The 19,720-nt window shown below is 37.5% G+C and overlaps 1 protein-coding gene across 1 annotated transcript in view; it reads right to left on the bottom strand.

The window, feature by feature from the left end:
* The window catches only part of LOC146001751 (protein VAC14 homolog), a 97,404-nt gene that overhangs the window by 35,990 nt on the left and 41,694 nt on the right, over positions 1-19,720 (bottom strand). The window contains exon 9 of the mRNA XM_083139461.1: positions 8,480-8,618. Coding sequence (XP_082995587.1) covers positions 8,480-8,618 — 139 coding nt within the window. The remainder of the gene's footprint in view (positions 1-8,479; positions 8,619-19,720) is intronic.

The raw sequence follows: 19,720 nt of genomic DNA, 5'->3' as shown, positions 1-19,720 counted from the left end.
GATATTGGAGACTACTCCATATGAAAAATGGTACGGAAAGCAACCATACATGGGTCATGTGAAAGTGTTTGGCAGTGTTGGATATGCTATGATTCTAAGTCATCGACACAAGATGGACGTTAAAGGAAAGAAACTTGTCTTAGTTGGATATGAAGGATATAAAGGATATAGGTTACTAGATATGACATCTGATAAGATTTACATAAGCAGAGACTGTAAATTTATTGAAAACTCAAGTCATGTAATTTCAACTTTGAAACCTATCCAAAAATCTGAATCTAATCATAATACTGATTGTGAATTATCCGTGGACATTCTTGGAGAGGAACCAGAAATGCATTCACATTTTGGTAAAAAGGAAGTGAAGAGTGATTCAGAACTAATTTGTGATTCAAAAACTGATGAACATACAGATATCAAAGTAAAGAAAAGGACACCAGATGTTATCAGAAAATCTACTCGTACAACAAAAGGACAATTACCAGCTAGATATCTACAAAAGGTCATTGTGGAAAGAAAGTTACCAACATCTTTTGAAGAGGCAGTTACAGGACCTGATAATGATAAATGGGAGACGGCAATGAATGAAGAAATGAACTCATTAAAAGAAAATAAAACTTGGGAACTAGTTCAACCAGTAAATGGAAGAAATGTAATTGGTAGTAAATGGGTGTATACCATTAAAGAAGATGCACAAGGAAAAGTTACTCGTTACAAAGCCAGACTGGTTGCTCAAGGATATTCACAAATCTATGGTGATGATTACGATCAAGTGTTTGCACCAGTTGGAAAACAAGCAACATTCAGAGTTCTTTTAACAGTTGCAGGACAAATGAATATGGCAGTCAAGCATTTTGATGTAAAGACAGCATTTTTGTATGGTGATTTAGATGAAGAAATATACATGAAACAACCTGAGGGATATCATCAACCTGGAAAAGAAGAATATGTATGCAGATTGAAGAAAAGCATATATGGGTTAAAACAAGCCGCAAGATCATGGTATAATAAAATTGATGAATTTTTGGTTAACAATAATTTCAAAAGAGGTGAGGCAGATCCGTGTCTTTATACAAAATCAGTTGATGGGAATATGATCTATATTCTAATGTATGTAGATGATCTTGTGATTGCATGTACAAATGTTGATTTAATTAATGATGTAGCAGTGTTAATGTCAAAGAAATTTCAGATTAATTGTCTTGGTGATATTAATTGTTATCTGGGAATTCAAGTTGAGAGAAGTAAGGATGGAATTTTTGCTCTTCATCAAAGTAATTACATAGGAAAGTTAATCAAACAATTTGGATTGGAAGATGCAAAGTCATCAAAAATTCCAATGGATCCTGGATACATTAAATATACAGAAACTTCTGAACCGTTACCAAGTAATGAGCAATACAGACAAGCTATTGGAGCATTATTGTACATAAGTATAAATACTAGACCAGACATATCGGCAAGTGTGTCAATTTTGAGTCAGAAGGTCAGTTGTCCTACTAAAGCTGATTGGATTGAAGTTAAAAGAATTTTTCGTTATTTAAAGGGAACTCAATCATATAAGTTAAAATTAGGAAACAAATTTGAATTTGAAAATGATTATTTGTTAGGTTACGCAGATGCTGATTGGGCTGGGGATGTGTCAACTAGAAAATCAAACAGTGGTTATGTATTTATGTATAAGGGAGGTATGATAAGCTGGGCTTGTAGAAAACAATCTTATGTTTCATTATCTTCCACTGAAGCTGAGTATGTGGCAATTGCAGAAGCATGTAAGGAAGCAAAATGGATAAAATATGTGTTAAATGATATGGATAAAAAATGTGATTATCCAATTATCATAAATGAAGATAATCAAAGTTGTATCAAACTAATTAAAAATGAAAGGGTTAGTTTGAGAACTAAACATATTGATGTAAAATATCATTTTGTTCGTGATCTGTATTGTAAAGGTGAAGTAACATTTAAGTACTGTGCTTCAGACGACATGATTGCAGATACATTAACAAAACCACAAACAGGTATAAAGTTAAGAAGGAATTGTAACTTAATGAATATGATGAGTGAGTAATTATGATGATACACACTTTATTATTCATTGAAAAAAAGGGGGGTTATATGTAGGGTGTTTTTGTCAATAAACATATAAAGTGTATAAACGAGAGATCAAGAGTTAATATACTACATAGGTTGTAGTCTGTGCAAAGCTGCACTATCGATGTTCTACTGTTTTGGTTCTCGAATATTTTTTTTTGTAGCACTTGTGTTCGTCCGAGTGAGAAGCACAATAAAACTTCTCGGAATAAACTGTACGTGTTCTTTTATTACATGGTATTTGAGAATGCTTGAACATTCCTGGCAACATGTGTTCAGGTATTGTCCTGCTAGAACATAGTGTCAAGAGTACACTGAAGGAAGGATATGACTCCTGCCTCTACAACTTCCCTGATGTAACAGTTGCTCTTGAGAATACCATCAATTTGTACCAGTCAAGTTGCACCATCACAACCGCTATTTAGCCAGTATGACATGCTGGAAGATAGTGCTCACCATGATACCATCTAATGTGTATACAGCCATCATCATACTCCAAGTTAAAGTAGGCCTTGTACTGGGTTATATTGTGTTGATTTACACCTCCCATCTTCCATATATACACACCCATACATTTTAAGTTTGTCCCTAGGTTCAAACATGTACAGTACCTGAAGTTCTGTGGAATATAACAGTAAGAATTGGCCATCGACAGGCATTTCCTCAAATCATGACCCAACGCATATTTCCCTTTAGATATATGGAGGTTTATTCATTATAAATTATTTACAGAAGAAGTTAAAACTTGGCCATTAATCAGAATATTCCAATCTCAGTATATCCTGTCCTCCCATCCTGAAGAGTGTGTGTAGACTTGTGTAGCCATTGACTTCAACAAGTAAAAAAAAAAAAACCTTCAGTACCAACAAAGGTGTCCGAAGGAATGTGTGTTCATGTACCTGGTCTCCCACATGAAATAATGTAAAGATAGCAAGTGAGTATATTATAAGAAAGAAAGTTAAGATTCCCATTCACATAGTAATAATAAATTTCTTCCAGCAGCTCCCATATATAAAAGCATATCTTTTCACACCACAGTACTCCGACAAACATCTGAGAGTCACTGCTCCGTTGCCTTGCTATTTATAGGTCCTGCTAATGACCCAAAACCCATTACTGGAAACTTCCGCTGGTCGCCCAACGACACACCTGTCTATCCCAACGGCCAAGAATAAAAAAAAAATACAGAAATACGCACATATATATAATTTATAACATAAAAAGGATCAAGAAATGATCTCTTCATTACAGACTTGTCCACAAACATGGCTGGGTGCGTATTACTCACTATATAATATAGACAATACTAAAAATAGTATAAAATTAGTTTAAAAAACTACTTACGTAAGTGAGTATGCAATTATTGAAGAACGACATTTCAGGGTAAAACTGCCCCCTTCATCAGGTTCAAAATTCTTTCTAAGCACTAAAACATAATGCAGCGTCGTAAAGTGTAATATGAGGATTAGGCAGAGGTTTGGGTTAAAAACACTTAAAAACAGTCCTTGACATATTTCAATTTTAAAAAACCTCACTATTTAAAAGACCCATTGAAACTGAGAGCACCCATATCCATTAAGACCCCTTAGAAACAGGAACTCGTAAAAAAGTTAAAAACACGCACAATTGCACAGCTGGCACTGGTGAAACAACTTCAATCGGTGAATGCTACTTCCCCTCTTTCCCTTTCCTACTCTCCCCTCCATTTACGTCACCATTCCAGCGCGAACTCACACACCGGCAGCTCTGATGACTTCCGGAGTAACATGGAATCTAATGTTAGGTTCTTTTTTCGTTGCTTTGTCCCACTTTTTGAAAAGCATCACCCATCCCTCTTCCAAATTACCATCGTCCTGATTAAGTTTTACATTTCTCTCCATGCAAATATTTGCAGCCTCGTAAACATTTCTATTCAATTTATTCCCTTCTTCTCAGATAACCTCCCTCTTGATAATTTTATGCCCGCTCCTGATTATATGCTCCGATAGCCCTGTTTTGGGGGCACCTTCTCTAATATCATCATGTTCGCCCCATCATACATGCATGCTTTTACTTGTCTGTAGTGCTAAGGGGGATCTGTCGATTGGCGTGCCAAGAAAATCCCCCAACTCAACGTGATATGGCCCACAGATTTCGCCTCGCACCGTCAACTGTGAAGAAAACAATTCGCAAGCGTCTCAGGTTGAAGTGTGTGCGGAAGGCCCATGTACACCACCTTCTACCACGTCACATTGCCGAACGTAAGACGAACTGCAGGAAACTGTATGAAAAGTACCTGGAGGGTTTCGAATGGAAGAAAGTTGTCACAATGGATGAATCATATGTCCATCTCACTGCTGGTGGTCACATTCGGGCGATCACATACCATGACATTGACGACAAGGAGAGCAGCAACTTTGTTCATCAGTGCAGGGAAATTTTCCCTCGTAGCTTTATGGTTTGTGATGGGATTCGGATATGAGGGTAAGTTGATGATACACAAGGTGGACAAAAACGTGAAGGTGAATGCCAGATACTTCCAAGACTCCATTCTGACACCTATCTATTGGAGAGACATCCCACAATTGTCTGGAATGGATGCGAACCAGGTGATGATCCATATGGACAAAGCTTCGAGTCATACCGCCAGAACATCACTACATTTTTATCAGGAAATGGCAGAGGAATTAGGAATTCGTGTCATTCCCTTTGAAGACATTCCTGTGAAAAGCCCAGATACCAGTCCAATGGATTCTTGCGCATTTGGACTGTTGAAACGACGTCTTCAACATCGCCGCCCGCACACCCTGGATGGTCTATGGAACGCTTGCAGGGAGGAGTGGGACAGAATTCCCATGCCTGTCCTGCACCGGAGCTTGTTGCAATGGAAACTGTGATGCAATAGAAACGGCGATAGTCCACAATGCTGGGGGTCCATCGGTGGTGGCGGCACGGTATCTCTTAAGGTAAGTACCCGTCAAAAATGGTCAGATATAAAGCGAACAACCTCTGTATATCATCGATGTACCTCCCGGAAAATTTGATATTAACCCCCGTTTGCAACAGAGCCACCTTTTCTATATAGTGCATGAAGATGCTGGCTACAATACCGGAAACCAGGTTGCCCATTGCTAGCCCTTCTTTCTGCCTATAAATCACATCATTCACATAGAAAAAGTTATACCCAGTTACCAGTGTAAACCATCTAACATATTCCCAAGCTATTAATATATCAACTCCTTTTTCTAATAGCCATCTCGGGTTCCCCATAATTTCCTCAAAATAGTCACTCTCAAGGCTTATTTTCAACTTTCTATGATATCCCTCCCTCCCCATTATTACCATTTTGTTCTCTTTATCCTATCTGATCAGGTATAACCCTCTATCCTTTACCCATTTTTTTTTACTCTACGCAAGCTTCCTCTAAGATTTGTGTCTTTACTCTTTTGCCTTGAATCCTTATTCTTAATTCCCATTGTTTGAGCTTTGAGAGTGACGATTTTGAGGAAATCACGGGGAACCTGATTAAGAAAATTAAGAATGAAGTCAGAAAAGGGATCAAAACCAGTATTTCATTAGGGAGCAGGGAAAAAAATAAACTTATACAAGACGTCAAAGAGGGTGGGATTCCAACAGCTTTTGGTGTACCCAAGATGCATAAAATAGGTGTCCCCTTGAGACCCATAATCTCAACATATGAACATCCAGGTTACGGGTTAGCCAAAGTCTTATTGAATAGGATTAATAAAGTGAACGATTCCACCCAGTGCAGTGTCAAAAACTCGTTGGAAGTTAAGAAATTAATTGAGAACATAGAAATTGAGAAAGAGGATGAAATTAGCAGCTTTGATGTGGTCAATTTGTATCCAAGTGTACCCAGAGGGAAGGCAGCCGATTGTCTACAGAGATGGCTATTAGAAAAAGGGGTTGATATATTAATAGCTTGGAAATATGTTAGATGGTTTACACTGGTAACTGGGTATAACTTTTTCTATGTGAATGATCGGATTTATAGGCAGAAAGAAGGGCTAGCAATGGGACACCCGGTATTGTAGCCAGCATCTTCATGCACTATATAGAAAAGGTGGCTCTGTTGCAAACGGGGGTTAATATCAAATTTTACGGGAAATATACTAATTATAGGAAAGAAAGGAGAGCTTGATAATGTTTTTGAAGAGTTAGGAAAACAAGACCCATGGATATAGTTCACCAGGGAAAACCTTGTAGATGATAAGATTAATTATTTGGATCTTAGTATTACAAAATTGGATAAGGGAATAAAGACAGGTGTGTACCATAAACCGTTAGCCAGGGACATGTACATAAATAAATATCCAGAACATCCCGAGAAAATAAAAACAAATGTTTTTCTTAATTTCTTCATTAGAGCAGGAAGATTATGCAACAAAGAGGATGGAAAAGAAAAGGAAGTAGAATGGATTATGGAGGTGGGAAGAAAGAATGGGTTCACCAAACATGAATTGAATAGGATAGCTGGGAAAGCACAGAAAATTATCAAAAGAGAGAAAAACGTAGACACAAATGAGAAAAACAGGAAAGAGGAAGAAAAAGTAAGGGGATAGTTAGTTTTGTTTGGATTCCATACTTCAAAGGGATATTGGAGAAAATTGAAAAAAACGGTAAGGGATATGAGATTAATTGTGGGATGAAGGCCTCCCAGAATTTGGAAAAACATTATGAAGGGGGATAGAGGGAAAGGAAACCCCGAGGGATTTAAAGGTGTATACAGAATTATATGTGAATGTGGAAAAGAGTATATAGAACAGACAAGTAGAAAAATGCATGTATGATGGGGTGAACATGATGATATTAGAGAAGGAGCCCCCAAAACAGGGCTATCGGAGCATATAATCAGGAGCGGGCATAAAATTATCAAGAGGGAGGTTATCTGAGAAGAAGGGAATAAATTGAATAGAAATGTTTACGAGGCTGCAAATATTTGCATGGGGAGAAATGTAAAACTTAATCGGGACGATGGTAATTTGGAAGAGGGATGGGTGATGCTTTTCAAAAAGTGGGATAAAGCAACGAAAAAAGAACCTAACATTAGATTCCATGTTACTCCGGAAGTCGTCAGAGCTGCCGGTGTAGAACGTGAGTTCACGCTGGAATGGTGACGTAAATGGAGGGGAGAGTAGGAAAGGGATAGAGGGGAAGTAGCTTTCACCTCTTCCCCGATTGAAGTTGTTTCACCAGTGCCAGCTGTGCAATCCTGCATGTTTTTAACTTTTTTACGAGTTCCTGTTTCTAAGGGCTTAATGGATATGGGTGCTCTCAGTTTCAATGGGTCTTTTAAATAGTGACGTTTTTTAAAATTGAAATATGTCAAGGACTGCTTTTAAGTGTTTTTAACCCAACCCTCTACCTAATCCTCATATTACACTTTACAACGCAGCATTATGTTTTAGTGCTTAGAAAGAATTTTGAACCTGATGAAGGGGGCAGTTGTACCCTGAAACTTCCTTCTTCAATAATTGCATACTCACTTACGTGAGTAGTTTTTTAAACTCATTTTATACTATTTTTAGTATTGTCTATACAAATACAACATGTTGCCAATCTGTATGCCACTGTCTGTGTTCACAAGCTCATTGTAGCAGATGCCATCTTATTGTGGAAGCAGATAATGGCATGCCTGTTGCAATGCTCCACCATTGTGCTATCACTTGTGATGAAGCTGTATTGTCTATCACTGCCATTTGGAAGAGGTGTCTGTCATCATGTGGTGTTGTCACATTTCATGGTCCAGTGCCTTATTTTCGATGCGACTGGTTCTCTTCCACACTCGCATCACTGTCGTGGCGTTATGTCTTGTACAGTCATGGACACTTCTGGGTTGTAGCAACGCTATTGACTTTCAATGTGATCATTGCAACCCAGAAGTGTCCCTGACTGTACAAGCAACGATGTCATGGTACGAACATACACATTCATGCAGGCCAATCATTTGCCCCATGTTTATCATCATTCCTCAATGGTGTTGCAATTTTTACACACGGTAGTGTATTTGTAAATCATTGTTCTTTACAAAAATTTAATTAAAAATCTTCTAGTGGATTTTTTATCAGATGAATTGAGAATTAATTTGGATTGAGCTGACAGCGATACCAATGTATCAATATGTGTACCAATATATGAAAGTATCATCTCAAAGTAAATCACTGATGCCAGCTGATGCTTTTTCAAAGACAAGGCAAGGGCGTGGCTAAAAAACCAAAGCAAGAGAAGCATATGACTGTTATAAAAACACTGGGAGAAAAAAGAATCAAAAATTTCCTGTGTGGCTAAGTCAATGGAGAATAATGAGATGTGAAACAAAACATGAAGATTAAAAACTATATTTTTCACCTGAGAAATTATGTTATACAAAAATCAATTACATTACCTTATGATGAAAGATCCTCTATCTTCCAGCAAATGTCGATCAGTGCTGAATAGTTTTAAAAGGCTAACTATGAACTTGGAAAAGTATGGATTCATGGAATTATTTTTCTCCAATACATCTCTTAAAGGGACTGGTACAACTGAAAATAATAATAAGAATAATAGGAATACTTAATACAGGTATCCACTCACACAGTAATAGCAACATACCTAGTCTGGCCATAAATACTGTTACACACTATTTTGTGAATAAATTTAATATGGTTTCAGATTTTTAAATGTTCTTTTAGTATGTTACACTTACATATATTACACACAAATAGCACCAATCAGTTTTCAATATGTACACTTTTCGCCCTCACACAGGCTCAAAGTCTCCCTGGCCAGGCATCTACTACAGCACGGATGGTGATGAGAAAGTCCGCCCCTGCTGCTATCAAGGAACGCTTTTAACTTTCAATTATAGGGTGCTTCTTCTTGCAGACAGTCCCTTCTAGCTCTGGGCAGAGTTTGTAGTCCAAGGTACTGAGATCGTGGCTATCAGATGGCCAATCAAAAGTGGAGATGAAATAGAGTACACTGGTCTCCAGTTACCGTTGCGTCATCCTTGCCTTATGAGCTGAGGCAGAATATTTCTTGAACATCCAGGATTCATTGTGAAACATTGTTTGGTTCAACAGTGTCACGAGAGGGTGCAGGACACTTTCTACACACACTTTCACATGGCTTTTAAGCCCTTTTCTTAAAAATGAGGCCTGGTGTAACTCTCATAGCTGGCCCCACCAAACCATGACTGAGGAGGGCTGGTGGCATCTCTGATTTTTGGGAACTCTCTCACAAACTTCTCTAGAGTTTGAAGCATACGCCCTTTCATTTTGGCAGTTAAAACTTTATTCAGTGGTGAACAATTTCTTATCAGTGAAGAGAATCCTGCAATGCCCATTGACAACGTACCGCTGCAGGAGCCATCTCGATTTCAGTTCCCTCTGCTTCTTCACTTGAGTTGTCAGGAAATTTCCAGTACTCCACCGATAAGCTGCAATTCCCAGGTCTTCATTAAGTAACCTGAACATTGATTGTTGTGAAATGTTCAGCTCCTGTGCCATTATCACTTGCTTCCGGATGAGATTTCGGCAGATGCGAGCCATCACTGCTTTAACAGCCGCCACTGTTCATACGGTGTGAAGTTGACCAACTCTTGGGCGATCTATCATGCTACCAGTATCAGTGAATCTCTGGATTGTCTGATACACAATTCTTTTGCTCATCTTCGGGATTTTTATGGGCTGGAAAATCTCAGTGAGTGACTTCCAAACCATATGCAGAGCAATTACGGCTACTCTGTTTTCATATTCGCCATGCTAAGCACAAGAAGATACACGCTTGCTCTTTCACAGTTGAACACACAATGGTCAGGAGTGAACTTCAGCACAAGCATGCTTCATGAGCCTGACTACAGGATGTACAGTCGAAGCCCAAAGTTTGTAACAGTATTTATGGCCAGACTAGGTATACACTGAGTGCTCACTGAATTGCAACATTGCAACCATTCATCTTTGTTGTCAACCTTTGACATGGAGAAGAGTCCTGACACATCATTGTAGGGTATCAACTAGGTGCTGATATACGTTCACCGGGATCTGACACCATATGTCCTTCATGGCAGCCCATGAGCTGACAGAGGTCGGTGCAGCATTCATGGTTCGAAGGGCCTGTTCCATAATGCTCCCACAGATGCTCTATGGCAGTGGTTCTCAAAGTATGGTGCCCTGGGGTGCTGTGGCTGGATTACAGGGGCACCGCAAAATGTTCCAATAGTTTCACTCAAATGACACCTACTTGTAAGTCTCCACATTGTTCTAGAATTGGACCATCTGATAATTCCATGATTGGAAGAACACCTAACGTACACTGTAGAAATCAGTATTTAGCTTTTCGATATGAATACTAGATGGCGTTCGAGATAAGAATTTCAACAGAGTCTTTTGAAGTCACTGCAGTATACAAGGCAGTTAGTTGTTTGTCATGCGACCACATGGAGAGTGTGAGTTTGTTCTACATATCAAACTTTCTTGGTACCTGATGTTTCTATATAAACAGCTGTCATCGTGGGGAGATTGTGGTGACAGGGGCAGTGCCAGGGGGGCACGAAGGGGTGCTTGCTTGTTGAAAACATTAACTCTTACAGTGTCATATGACGTAGTCACATTGAGCACCCAAATGTTAGGTATTGAAGTGACACCGCTGTTATTATATACAACAGCCAAGCATTGAAAGAGAAGCCGCATTTTTTATTTTACTGTACTGTCGGTAGGTGTTTTTCGATATTTGCCTATAGCTCAATGAGTTCTTTTTTTGGCATTGTAGTTAAATGGTTTTATTATCTGCCTACTTGTTATTGATGCAACCACAGGAGGGCATTACCAACCCAACCTAGGTCGGAAATAAATTATATGGGGGCAAGGGGGCAAACAGCAAGGCTAGCAAAATCTAAAAGTAGCAGGACAAAACGATACTCAAGACGCAATTAGTTTTCATGTATTTCTTTATTTTTCTTCCAGATGGCCAATGGCACCTGCAGGGGGGAGGGGCACAGAGAGACAATTTTCATCCTCGATTTCAAATTTTATGCAAATAAAAATAAATTTCCTTCTTTTTTTTTAATTCATAAAAGTTCCGAGCTGTAGCTAGGGAACGGTGATTAATCTAAATTAAAATGTTACAAAAGAGAGAATGCGGCATCCTATTATATTAATATTGTTTTCAGCATGCAATAATTTGGATCCAAAAATGTTCTTGTGAGCGAAGCAGCGAGCAATATCATTCTTTTCTGTAATGCATTGTAAATTACCAGAGAGAGAGAGAGAGAAGTAAGAACAACTATGTAATTCAGACTGTTACTGCTAAGCAGTTTAGTCTATAATGCATGAACAATTGTTTGGATGAACAGGAACGTGGACATTTGAGAGATTTATATCATTTTTGCTGTTGGTTTGTTATGAGGCAGATGAATCGATTGATTGATTTAGTTTATTTTACTTCGCGTTTTGTGCCTCTTGGCTAATTTGCGAAGATGGGGATGAGTGATGAAATGATGAAATTGATGAATGGACATTCACAAACAACCAAGCCCTACCGGGATTCGAACCTGGGACCCTTGGCGTCGCAGCGCGATGTGCTAACCACTCGGCCACAGGGTCGGGCCAGATGAATCGATTATGTATTAAATATGTTATATATGTGTACTACAGAAACTTTGAATACGTACACGATTTAGTGTTAACAAGTTGAATGTGTATTTTCTTATTTTTTGCGTCACTCCATGTTGCATTTGTGTAAAACATAATTGAAAGTTATACATGTTATATGTACAAAAATAATTATATTCGTCATGTCTTCTGTCTTTCAAAAATACAGTTTGTGTGCTTGTTTTAAATTATATTAGGTAATGTGAAATTGTTTTCCTGTAGTTTACGGTTATTACAAGCATAAGAAAACAGTTTTTTTCTTTTTCTTTGTGACGTTTCAGGAGAACACACGCTCCTTTCATCAGACATTTATTTTCATTTTGACTAAAGATACAGTTATAACAATGGTTAGTAATTTTTTAAACAAAAAGAATCTGTTATATAATGGATGTTGTCAATGTTACATTGTAGTAATATAGCAACTTAACTGTGAAAAAAGCAGTCTGTTTAATTTTTATCCAATTTTTTAAAATTATGAATCCCAAATATCATCAGGTAATTCAAATTCATCATTGTTTTCACAAAGTCTCTTGATGTTTTCTGTTACATTAAATTTTAAAGATGGTGGCTTACTCCATTTGTGAAAAAGAAAACTCCATACTGGATCTATGTTACCATTTTCATTATTTAATTTATTCCAGTGTTCTTCTGCAATGAACGAAGCTTCCCAGACATTCAACTCTGTTTTTCCCGTTAATCTTTTTAAAACTCTTCTCTTTTTAATCAAATGCTTCTCTTCGATGATATGAGTTGACAAACCTGTTCTTGGGTTTAGATTTATAATGTCCAAATATTGTTCGTGCCATCTTATTGCCATTTTCCTTGCTGTTTGTCCCACATAATCTTTTGAACATGAACAACTTATATTATATATTCCTGTGGTTTCCACATCTGGTAGAGAGTTTCTCATTTTGAATCCATTAAATGTACATTCCAAACTTCTTGGTGATTTAAAAACAATTTTGAAATTAAAACTTCCAAAAATTTTTGCAATTTTATGTGAGAATCCCTTGTGGAATGGAATGCACACAAATTTCTTTTCAACAGATTTTTCATCTTTGTCTGTATTTCTCTTTTCCATTTGTTTTCTTGCAACATGTTTTTTGATTTGGTTTATTCTGTTAGTGTGAAAGCCATTTTCTTTTGCTATATTAAAGAGCCTTTCTTCTTCATTTTTGATATCCTCATTATTAGAACATAGTCTTTGTGCTCTCAGGAAAAATTTAAAAATATGTTATCCATTGTTATACGCGAATGTTCTGATTTGGCAAAGATGTATTTTTCCCCCGCTAATTTTTTCCTATGGACTGATGTTTGAATTGTTGAGTCAGTTGTCTTAATTTGCAGATCAAGGAAAGAAATTACATTGTTATTCATGGGTTCGCAAATGGAGTAAGCCACCATCTTTAAAATTTAATGTAACAGAAAACATCAAGAGACTTTGTGAAAACAATGATGAATTTGAATTACCTGATGATATTTGGGATTCATAATTTAAAAAAAATCTGAAATAAAAATAAAACAGACTGCTTTTTTCACAGTTAAGTTGCTATATTACAACAATGTAACATTGACAACATCCATTATATAACAGATTCTTTTTGTTTAAAAAATTACTAACCATTGTTATAACTGTATCTTTAGTCAAAATGAAAATAAATGTCTGATGAAAGGAGCATGTGTTCTCCTTAAACGTCACAAAGAAAAAGAAAAAACTGTTTTCTTATGCTTGTAATAACCGTAAACTACAGGAAAATAATTCTATCATGCAAGCAATGCGTACATACAAGAAAAACTAATGTGAAATTGAATGTGTTGAAAAAATATCTCAAATCATTTGTCCAACACAAATGCTTTAGCACCGACTTCTCCCCTTTTGTGTGATTTACGAGGATAATAACGTCTTTGATACTACTACTACTACTACTATACTAGTACTACTAATAATAATGTCATTATTATTATTATTATTATTATTGGCACGTTTCTCCTGGTACTTGCCCTGCCCAGCTGACAAAAATTCGTGGTTGCGCATCTGCTAAAACATTCATGCTTATTTCATGCTTTCTTTCTTTCCAGCCCGACCCTGTGGCCGAGTGGTTAGCACATCGCGCTGCGACGCCAAGGGTCCCGGGTTCGAATCCCGGTCGGGCTTGGTTGTTTGTGAATGTCCATTCATCAATTTCATCATTTCATCACTCATCCCCATCTTCGCAAATTAGCCAAGAGGCACAAAACGCGAAGTAAAATAAACTAAATCAAATCAAATCAAATCTTTCTTTCCAACATCGCACCCCTTAAATTTTATTCCGCACCCTCTCAACCTCCTGGCACTGCTGCTGTGTGGTGATCAAGTAAACTTTTTATAGCCATTATTCTTAACTTTATAAAAATGGACACGTTTTTACTGAACACTAATAAGCATTGTAGGAGTGAAAATAAAGAGGATACACCACAAACTAACGGCAGAGGTGTGAAGAAGCGGAAATACCGTAAGTATGGCAACAGTTATTTGAATTTTGGATTTACATCGACAGATGTTAATGATGAAGAGAGACTGCAGTGTTCTCTGTATGAAAGTTTTGGCACCAGAATGCATGATTCCAAATAAACTAAAATGGCACTTAGAAACTAATCATCCAAACATGGTTGATAAAACGTGTGACTATTTCACCTGAAAGTTAAAAGAATGAAGACAACAAAAATGTATTTTTTCTCAGCAGGTGTCAATACCAAGCAGTGCTTTGCTAGCATCTTAAAAGTTGCACATAGAGTAGCCAAGTGTAAAAAACCTCACACCATTGCAGAACAAGTGTTGAGCGTTGCAAGTGTTAGGCCTACATTCTGACTTGGGCACTGTGGAAAAATCTTGAAACACTAAGTGCCCCGTCAAACAAAAAAAAATAATAATAATAATAAAAAAAAAAAATGGGAACCCCTGCTCAATGGGATTCAAATCAGGGGAGTTAGGAGGCCAATTCAATGTGGTGCATCTCATTAGAATGTTCCTCCAACCTATCAAGCACAATCCTTCCTCGGTGACATTGCACACTGTCACCCTGGAAGATGCCGTTCGCATATGGATAAAAGTGTTACATCATGGGGTTCATGGCACACATGGTTCCCTAACACCTCATGAAACACAAAGAATTCCACACAGTGGTCTAGACACACTAGCGGTCCCAATCTATGCCAACAGAAGCATTCCCACACAGGGTGGATAAAAAATCATTATTTTTTATTTAAAAAAAATATTTTTTGTTGATGTTTTTAAAATCAATTTTAATTTTAAAAAATGCATTGAAAATTGCTTGTATGGATTTTAGCATCATACATGGTAAATGGCCATGAAAAATATTTGAACAGTTTGATTAAAGCAAATAAAAAAATATATGAAAATATACATTTTTCTGTTTCTGATACCTACTATGGAAATGCTTGTTGAGTGTATTAATGAAACTATAATTATTTCAGTAACTTTTCTTTCAGTGTAAATAAAACATTCTGGATGTACTATATAATTGTAACTTAAAATATTTTTCAGTCTTTGTAGCTAAATTTTGGCAATTTTTTTAATGATAATTTGCAAAATATCAGCTGCCATGTTTATTTACAGTGTAATGATAATGACTAGAGCCCGGAAGTTCAGGCATTTATTTTTGTTAAAATAGGAAGGCAAAAAGGCATTTTAATGTGGTAAATAGGCACTAAAAATGAAAAAAAAGGCAAAATAAATCGAAAAAAGGCACATTTAGAAGTCGTTTACTTTTATCTATAATTTCTGGCAAAATGTTAAAACCTAAATTGGGAAGAGCATTTCAATTTTCTCCGTCTTGATTGCACATAACTACAAGGTGCTTTTTAAGAAAAACTAAATATGCTGACCAAGGCAGTAATTTATTTTATTAAAAACATAAACTAACGTAACGTTTCAACCTTCTAGCAAGGTCTTCTTCAGACTCTGTATCAAGTACAAAAGTGTTTGTACTTGATACAGAGTCTGAAGAAGACCTTGCTAGAAGGTTGAAACGTTACGTTAGTTTATGTTTTTAATAAAATAAATTACTGCCTTGGTCAGCATATTTAGTTTTTCATAATCATGGAAACAAGGCTTAATGGTGTTATGCTTTTTAAGTTTTCAACATTCATTGATAGTCGTCTGTCAGAGAGAATGTTTTTCATAATAGAATATGATCTTTCTACTTCGACAGAAGTTATTGGAGCATACATATAACAAGCTAATGTAGCTGGACTCATTTTGGTAAAAGCATTTTCACCTTTTAGAATATCACAATTGTTTTCAATTGTTTCAAGTCCTCATTTGCACTCACTACCCGTTAGCATTTTTCCGCAACAGCTGACCCCTTTTCTCCTGGCACTTCCATCATCTGCTGCATAGATTCCTCGAAGATTTTCATGGATGCTATAATTGTAATTGTCTCTGGCAATGCACCACAATGTACAAAAGTAAACTTGAATAGCACAGGAGTTTTTTCACTTCACAAATTGAAGCCGCTTCATTTTCTGGAAGAGCATCGATCACCTCACTGATTTTTTGAAGGTTGTTAGCATAATATATAGCTGCTGATATCCAGGTTCCCTATCTCGTCAAGACTGGTTGCTGAAGTAAACTAAGCTCAATCGCAACTTCCTGAAATTTTCGGGTTCGAGAGGGAGATTTCAGAAATATTTTCTTTGTGTTCGAAATCAACCTGTCCACTTCAGCAGTCAATCATGCACAAGAAATGTTAACCGAAAGGCAATATCCTGACTCAGCATGAAATACTTTTTTCTCACACTTTTCTCCTTCAGCAATGTTGAAACATGCGTGAGTTCAATATTACTTAAATAAGGCGAAAATTATTCACATAATAAACGGAAGAAAAATAAATGCCAACAACATTTTTTGGGAGAAAAATAATTTATATACACATTTTTTTTTAAAAAAATGTCAAATTTCATTGAAAAAGGCAAAAAAAGGCATTATAATTAAAAATAGGCAGTGGGGTCCCAAATAGGCAAAATAGGCAAAATGAAAAGGCTTCCAAAACATTCGAAACAACATAAGAAACGTATATCCGGAAAAATTTTATCAATATATGCAGTAGATAAAAAGAGGCATTTTGCCAAACTTCCGGGCTCTAATAATGACGCTATTTATGGTTTAACATGATTAGAATTTTGTATATTATTCTACACAAAATGTTTGCTACATTAACCTATAAAAATTATTGAATTTTAAATCAAGAGAAATTTAAGTGTGTTTACAGTTTACATAATCTTTACCCCATCAGTACATATGAGATTTATTTTTTAATTAAGGGCCATTTTGAAATAAAACTAAAACATGCAAAGGAAGGAATTTAATTATCTCTGTGGCTGGTCATATGTACATTCAGCTACTTCTCCACGTAGTTCCCGTAGTTGTTGAGACACTTGTCGTAGCAGTAGATGAGCTTTTGTAGACCCTCATCAAAGAAATCTGTACTTTCAATAAAAGTGATTCTGATATCGACAAAATTATTATGTACTTTATTCTGTAAATTATTTCTATAAAGTGTTTTTCTTAAAAATCACCTGATTACCTTGTCCCTACACCATACACTCAACTCCACCAGCCTGGATAGCACTTAGCATGCAGCAAGGGTCCATAGTCTCATACTATTGGCACCATACAGGCACATGCCCATTGGTGTGGAGTAGCAAAAACCTTGATTCATTGGACCAGCACACCCACTTCTGATACTCAGTGGTCCAATCAGCATGCTCGTGGACCCAGGTGAGATGAAGTTGGTGGTAATGTTTCGTTAAGAGTGATGAGTGGGGTTGCCTGCTGTGGACCTTCATGCATGCCAGTGTGTAGGATGCGAGTGTTGTGCATCCATGGTTGTATAGATCCCATAATTTTCATATGCTGATCGTGCATTTAGCTTTTACAATCTATTGTACATGGGTTGGAGATTTAATAGTGGCAACACTGCTGCATATACCTCATAAAACAGAACTGGTACTCCTCGCTTATACAACATGTTAGTTTAAAGACCTAACCTACCTCCCAGTAAATGGACTCTTCCTTCCAACACTAGTTGCATGAGCAGTGACAAGAGGAATAGAGTATCGTTGGAGTCAAGTTGTGTAATTAGAAGCCCACCAATGTGAAAGTTATGGTGATTCTGTGATGATGTTATCTTAAATACATACCCTACCTCAAGGACAGACCGTCAATGCGCAGTAATACTGTTCATTTTTGGAACATAACCTGTGACCTGCGTTGCAATAGAAGAGGGGACACTTTCTGCTGAATCTTCCCATCATTGTTCAGGACTATGCTGGGGCGCTGTAGTGCATCCTGTGGCTGATTTGGTAGCTTCTTTGATTTTGTGTTTTAAGTCCACTTTATGCACAGTAAGGCCAATCGGGACTGGACCTAGAGTTTAAAGTGGGATCTGAACCACTATGTGCCTCCATTGGGTATCGAAGCCGGGACCCCTTGATTACAAGGCAACGACGCTACCACTACACCATCGGGGAGCCCTTTGGTAGCTTGTTGATTTGGCTGGCAGGTGCTCTACCATCCCCCATATTTCCCAGACTTAATCCCCTGTGACTTTAATTTGATGCCTAAGATGAAGAGCACTCGCTTCCAAACTGTTCCAGAGATTCTTCAGGCAATAGAATGCTCCATTCAAACAATCATCAGAACAGGTGCTGCTACAGGTATGCTACAACTTCCACATTGCTGGCAAAGGGTTGTACACAATGCTGGTGACAACATCAATGGGCTGTAAAAGTTTCACAGAGGTAACTATTTTGTATCATTTGTAAATAAATAGTTGTCACTATTAAATCTCCAACCTATGTACTAGACCCTGTGGTGTCATTTCTCATATGTTCTTGCAGTTCTGCCTCTTGGTGGTCATTGTCTCATTTTCTTGGCACTCCCTATACACCTTCTTTACACTAGAATGGGTGCACCTGACCAAGTTTGCTGTCTGGGTTATTGATGCACCCAATACTTGGGCACCCACCCACAATCATGCACTTTTGGAAGGGTGTTATATCCTTATTACCTCCCATTGTAAACCCAGTCAACATTGGAACACCGCTTTACTTCAAAGAAAGTTCCGAAAGATAAGTTCCCTTCTGACAAATATGTCAAGTCCACGTGGAACTCTGTAAATTCTCCCCTCAAACCTTTCCCACCAATAGCGTCCATTTTAGTAACTGATAGTACTTGTCAAGTCCACGTGGAGTAAATGAGATGTTGCCAATTCAGTTTCTTTAGAGATTTCTGAACTTGAGGTTGCATTATCTTTGCTAGGTTGTGTTATTGTGTTGTGCTATATATATATTTTTTTTTGTATACAATATGGAGACCTTGCATAACATCGCAGTGTATGGATGAACATATAAATACTACAGGTAAAAGTGACAATAACATTTTTCAGAAAAACTAGTGCTGGCTCGAAACCAGATAAGTGTCCAGTCGGCTTCCTCTGGAGCTGTGTCAAAGATATCAAACTGAGGTTCCAATGAAGGCTTCACCTATACCATCTGTGATGTTTGACTACCTTTGTCTATCCTCACCACATTGCCTGCACTCCAGATAGTCACGGGATAGGTCAGCTGTGGGAGGCATCCATTACAAATTGGAGGGGTGGTTGCAATTTATTGAGCAGTCAGTGTATAAAGAGCTTGGGATCAGTCACATTATACAGAAATAATTTTAAGGTAAATTAAAGGTACCCCTGTACCCCTGCACAGATGCCTTGAATGCATATGGGGTGATGTGGAGGTAGAGCTCCACATATTCTTGATCTCGGCCATAATTGGAATAATGTGATTAGTATCATGCCTGACCACCATTACTTCCCCCACCCCAGGTACTTACTGTAAGAGGCTGGGTGCACCTCAGAGGCACGTAGAAATAGGAAAATGACTGGAAAAATTCCTGGTCCAGATCACCTGCCCCGGGATTCGAACCTGGATCTTCT

This window comes from Lepisma saccharinum, chromosome 17, assembly GCF_977018435.1.
Source record: "Lepisma saccharinum chromosome 17, izLepSacc3.1, whole genome shotgun sequence".
NCBI lineage: Eukaryota > Metazoa > Arthropoda > Insecta > Zygentoma > Lepismatidae > Lepisma > Lepisma saccharinum.
Note: the sequence above shows the minus strand (reverse complement) of the source record. Positions and strands in the feature narration are given on the sequence as shown.